Source organism: Sinocyclocheilus grahami, unplaced genomic scaffold (assembly GCF_001515645.1).
Source record: "Sinocyclocheilus grahami isolate Dianchi unplaced genomic scaffold, SAMN03320097.WGS_v1.1 scaffold34.1, whole genome shotgun sequence".
Taxonomy (NCBI): Eukaryota; Metazoa; Chordata; class Actinopteri; order Cypriniformes; family Cyprinidae; genus Sinocyclocheilus; species Sinocyclocheilus grahami.
In genome coordinates, this window is record NW_015505213.1 from 328,570 (window position 1) to 334,421 (window position 5,852).

The 5,852-nt window shown below is 36.1% G+C and overlaps 1 protein-coding gene across 1 annotated transcript in view; it reads left to right on the forward strand.

Annotated features, from left to right (window-relative positions):
- LOC107581388 (protein transport protein Sec23A-like) overlaps window positions 1-4,427 on the forward strand; it is a 6,440-nt gene extending 2,013 nt beyond the window's left edge. Inside the window, exons 2-8 of the mRNA XM_016266946.1 lie at window positions 1,281-1,512; window positions 2,105-2,162; window positions 2,260-2,346; window positions 3,396-3,557; window positions 3,646-3,732; window positions 3,863-4,084; window positions 4,201-4,427. Of these exons, the coding sequence (XP_016122432.1) occupies window positions 1,292-1,512; window positions 2,105-2,162; window positions 2,260-2,346; window positions 3,396-3,557; window positions 3,646-3,732; window positions 3,863-4,084; window positions 4,201-4,290 (927 nt within the window). The 5' untranslated portion in view covers window positions 1,281-1,291 and the 3' untranslated portion in view covers window positions 4,291-4,427. The remainder of the gene's footprint in view (window positions 1-1,280; window positions 1,513-2,104; window positions 2,163-2,259; window positions 2,347-3,395; window positions 3,558-3,645; window positions 3,733-3,862; window positions 4,085-4,200) is intronic.
- Window positions 4,428-5,852: the final 1,425 nt, after the last annotated feature.

The window sequence follows — 5,852 nt, forward strand, 5'->3', positions numbered from 1 at the left end:
GAAAATATACAGTATTATATAAATAATAATTCAGGTAAAAATAAATAAATAATGGGGAAAAAAAAACGAAACAGAAAAAAGAACATCATATAAATAACAGAAAAGCTTCACAAAGAGACCTAGTGCGTTTTGCTTTACTGTTTTTCAACCCAAGTAGTAACTCAATATAATTTTTCATATCTATCTGAAATAACAAAAAGTTGGGTTTTCCTTTAGCCCATTTCTGTTGATGTATATGGTATTTGCCCATAATCAAACAAAGATTAACAATAAAGGCCACATTTGGTGGTAATCTCTGTCTATTAAAATAAAAAAATACATCTTTTTCAGAAAAGTAAACTTTCATGCCTAGGCATTTACAAAGGAAACATTCCAAATCTATCCAAAACATTTAGCTATAAACGCAGTTACAAAATAAGTCATATAAGTCACAGAAATCCCATATAACATCTACATCATCTAGCGCGAGCTTGTCCACTGAAATGTGTATATATACGCGTGACGTCATCACGATAACGTGTATTATTGTAAAGTAATATATTAATAAGAATATGTTAACACCAGTGTAATACATTTAAGAACCTTCAGTCAGTTGTTATTAAGTGTGCTGACCATAGCTTAACAATTTGTTGGACTCGTTTAGTATTTTGTATCAGGTTTTTGTGACTTTTGACATGTACAGCCAGTCTAGTGTCTTTTGGAACGGTGAGTTCATTAACATTGTGTAACCAAACAGTCAATACAGGTATTGGACATGATTTAGTGTTTAGGGCAGGCATTTCCAGGGATCCCTCTGATTTAGGGTTATCAGAGGCCAAAGTCTCTTCTAATACTTTGAAGTGCTTTGTGTTTAGTCAGCAAACCTGTGACTGGAGTTGAGTAGGTATTCTAGGACAGGTGTGTCCCAGCAGTAATACATTCTGCTCAAAAATAGTATCTGGTTTTGCTCCTCAACACATCTACGCATATCTCTAATCAACAAGTTCTTAATGACGTTTTGGGCTTGGCAAGGGTAACCACTCATGCCGAGTGTCGTTGTTCAAAGATGTCAGTTGCGTGAACATTCCTTCTGTTATGAACAAACATAAAAGAATGCAATTTCCGCGCACATTGCTGACATGGGAGAAATTGTTCTTGTCACTCAAGTATTTGCTGTTAATTTTAGGCTCTGCTATCCTACTTGTCCAGTTTTGGAGACACAACCCGTTAGGTGTGGTTTAGGGTTCAAAAGACTTCGCAGCTCACTGTTTACTCATTTCGCTGTTTCTGGTCGTTCACAGTTCACACTGTCATGGCGACCTACCAAGAGTTCATCCAACAGAACGAAGATCGCGATGGAGTACGCTGCAGTTGGAACCTCTGGCCTTCCAGCCGCCTGGAGGCCACACGGCTAGTGGTTCCTGTTTCCTGCCTCTTCACTCCTCTCAAAGAGAGACCGGACCTGCCTCCGGTCCAGTACGAGCCGGTACTGTGCAGCCGGGCCAACTGCAAAGCCGTACTCAACCCACTCTGGTAAGGACTGAATCACTTTTCCAAGCAGTGTTGAGTACTGTTTGTTTGTACAGCGTGTGGTCAGTATAGATAAATATCATGATGACATTTGATTTGCATATCTGAATTATTGATTAGTTGGTGGACTGGAATTGGAATGGACTTTGAATATCAGCTTACACTTAAGAACAGTTAATTCCTGTTTATTAAATTAAACATTGGTGTCCTTAATCATATTGCTGTTGCTGTCATTTTATAAACACAATAAAGGGGGTTTAGAGGGTTTTAGGTGAAGCTGATTTTGCCTGGTTTGGATGTTGACCTTTTATTTTAGGGTTCGTAAAATAGTGTTTTGCTCAAGTGGAGGTTTGGTCTTTTCCTCTAGATTTCCACAGACTTGCTAATTACATTATTTCAGAGCTTTTTAAATGTTACTTTCCAACATTTATCATTGGTATGTTTATTGGATCAGGTCAGTGAACTGCTAATTGTTTCCTTTAATCGCTGTGACTAAAGGTAGACAATTGTTTCTCACTGTGTGCTAATGACTTACATTAGAAAGGCTTTGTCATAGACAAGTTTAGCACCTTTAACGCTTGATTTCCTTTTGTAGTCAAGTGGACTTCAGAGCTAAGATATGGGCCTGCAACTTCTGCTTCCAGAGGAACTCTGTGAGTATACATTACTGAAACTCATTTTCAGTCATGGATTTGCTCCATGTGCTTCTCTAACATCACTGTGAGTAAATATTAATCTATTTCTTCACAGTTTCCTCCATCATACGCAGGCATTTCAGAAGTGAATCAGCCCGCAGAGCTAATGCCTCAGTTCTCCACCGTTGAGTACATAGTGCAGGTAAATTTACATTTACTCTGTGTACTCTGTACTGTACATAGGCATACTTTACTGCACAAACATATAGATTAACTACAACTCCTTTAGCTCACAGATAGCTGCTTGTCAAAAGCCAAGTGTCATGAAGCTAGTGTTCAGTGTGTTTTGACAAGTGACAGGATTTTTAAATAGTTTAAATAGTTTTACTTGAAATGTAAAGGTCTGTATACACTTCCATTCAAGAGAATTATTTGCCCACCAAGGCTGCATTTATTTGATAAGCAATACAAATAGTAATATTGTTAATTTTTTTTAAATATATATTAAAGATGAATTTCCAGCATCATTACTCCAGTCTTCAGTGTCACATGGTCTTTCAGAAAGCATTCTAATTTGCTGATTTGGTGGTCAATAAACTTTATGTTTATATATTAAATATAATAATATAAATGTATATACATGTAAATATTTTCAATATATATGTATATTGTATGTTTGTGTATTTATATATACATAATAAATAAACACCGTACACGTGCATATATTATGTAAACAAAAACGTTTATTTTGGATGCGATTAATCGTTTGACAGCACTAATATTTGTATTACATTATTTATGTTTTAGCTTTTTGAATGAGCTGCCAGAAGTACTAAAACAATAGACATTTCAAATGAAGAGTCCTGGTGCATTTATAATTAAAAGTCCCACATTATGCACAAATGTAGCAAAAATTATGCCTAAATACCCAACATTTAATTAAAAGTAAACTCTTGTAGCTTGTTTAATAATCATGCTATTATCACATCAGCAAAATCCAATATTTTGGATTTAATTTGCATTTATTGATATATTAGTACATATATCAAAGTCAGTAGTACTTATGTGTATATATTGAATAAATCATGCCTTGAATAGTTCAAACTTGCAGTTACACTGTTTTGCAATTGAATGTGTGCCTGTTTAAATACATAAATGATGCATGATTTATTTTGAGATTGTACTGTATGATTAAAACCTGTATGAAAATATCACATTTCTGAAATTAAAACTTGTCTGTTTTCTTAACAGTTCATGTTCCACTTGAGGAGATCCCCATTCCTGCAGGTGTTCAATAACAGTCCGGATGAGTCGTCTTACTACAGGCATCATTTTGTGAGTCAGGATCTGACACAGTCGCTCATAATGATACAGCCCATCCTCTACTCCTACTCTTTCTACGGCCCTCCAGAGGTGATTTGAAACCCATCCATGCAACATTATAATACAGAATGTTATGGAATTCAGCTTGCACTCATCTCGTATTTGTCTGGTTTTGTAGCCCGTTCTTCTGGACAGCAGCAGCATCCTTCCTGATCGCATTCTGCTGATGGACACCTTCTTCCAGTTGGTGATTTTCCATGGAGAGGTACGAATCAAATGCTTTGTTGCAGCTCACAAGATTTTGGATCAGAACTGTTCTTTTCATCGGTTCCTCAAATGTTAAATGGCATTTGTCTGAGTTCAGTTTAGTGATGGTGTTATTCTCATCTTCACAGACTATCGCTCAGTGGAGGAAGGCTGGATACCAGGAGATGGCAGAGTATGAGAACTTCAAGCAGCTGCTTCAGGCTCCTCTGGACGACGCTCAGGAGATCTTGCAGACACGCTTCCCCATGCCCAGATACATCGACACCGAGCACGGAGGTTCACAGGCCCGCTTCCTCCTCTCCAAAGTCAACCCCTCCCAGACCCACAACAACCTCTACGCCTGGGGCCAGGTACACGCCTTTAGTTCTGACGGAGCGTTATGTTCGTTATGTGTTCTTAGGTACTTGAAATGAATTCAGTGTTGACAGGAATGTCTGATCTCTAATATTATTTCTCCTCCTTGTAGGAGTCCGGAGCACCAATCCTCACAGACGACGTCAGTCTGCAAGTTTTTATGGACCATCTCAAGAAACTGGCTGTTTCAAGTTCAGCATAAACTTTCTGCGGAAGATCAGTGAAGGATGTACATTTAGAGTGCTGAAGAAATGAACTTTTGACCTAATCTTCTGGAAAAAACTTCCATATCCAACCTTGACACGACAAAGTGCATCTCTGTGTTTGTTTAGGAGGTCCTCCAGAGAAACGGTTGTTAGATGTTTTCTAATTCTCATCTACGCAAGTAATTATGATTTGTCTGTCATGTTCGTTTGCTTATTTAATTAATTTAGTTTGGTTTGTGTCTAACAGAAAGTGTTACATGTTAAACCTTAATAACATAAAATCTGATTTCCCAAAGAGAAACTGTTTTCTGCCATCATGTTGCTCATGTCGCTCTTTCCCAAGCATGTTTAGACTGAAATTCCTGTTCATGCTTATTTGCCAGAATCCTCTTATTTGTTTGTTCTTTTTTTGTATTGCACAGACTCTCATAAACTGTACCTGTGATCTGCTCACTTGCAGGGAGAAACGGTATTTTATAGTCATGTTCCTCCAGTCCTGTAATGAAATGAATGTTGTATGTAAAGAATTTAAATGTGACTCGTGACCCACATTCCAGTTTTATCTTGATCTACAATTATGAACTAATGCTATGCATAATATTTATAGTGAAAATATCTTGTAGGTTTAATTCATTTCAAAGGAAAGACGAAGTTGAGGACCTTGAATGTGCAAACTCTGGTCTTGATCTAAAATAAAACATTACAAATCAAAATGACTGAGGCATTTGTACCTATTTATATCAGGATTTTATGTCTGATGAAATGTGGAATCATTACAATTAAAAACATAATAATAATTGTACTTATGCACGTTATTTGTAACTGTAAAGTTCGCAATATGATTTGTTGTATGATTTTATTAAATTTATTATAAAATATAAATATGTGGACACCTAATTTAGTTTATTTTTTAACAAGAATTAAATTATTTTTCATTACATTTAATTTATTTTATTATAATTATAGAACATCATTACAATATCTTAAGATATTAGTTAAAATTGCAGGTGAGTAGCTTGCAATATGTGATGTTATGGATTGCAGGTGCTTTTAAATTCTTTAAATCGACTGAACTTTATATTTTATTAAAAATATTAATAGCAAAGATTGCTACCTGACATGCAAATAAATCTTTATGAAATGTTTAAATAAAATCCACTCATCTAGTACACACCAACAGCTGCGATTGCCAGTACCTTTTGCCCAGCGCTGACAAAAGTAACGGATACCAAGTGCCCATGCTTTTATTTACTACTTAATCAATTACTGCAAAAACAATTGCATTTTAGTAGTATCTGAATTTACTTGAATTAATATTTGAAGGAATTCAATAAAAAGCGTCAGCAAGAAGACCCTATTTTAAGAAGCTCGTTCTGATTGATCACTTCTCTAACAAGAAAGTGACAACAAATCAGAAGTGAAAAATGCACAATCTGGGAAAAAATAAAAATAAACCAAATGTGGCAAGATAAAGAGGGAAAAGGGAGGGGAACCTGCTGTTTGATCCACACTCCGGAACAGAAGGTGGCGGTAATGTACCAATAAACTGGACGCCAAC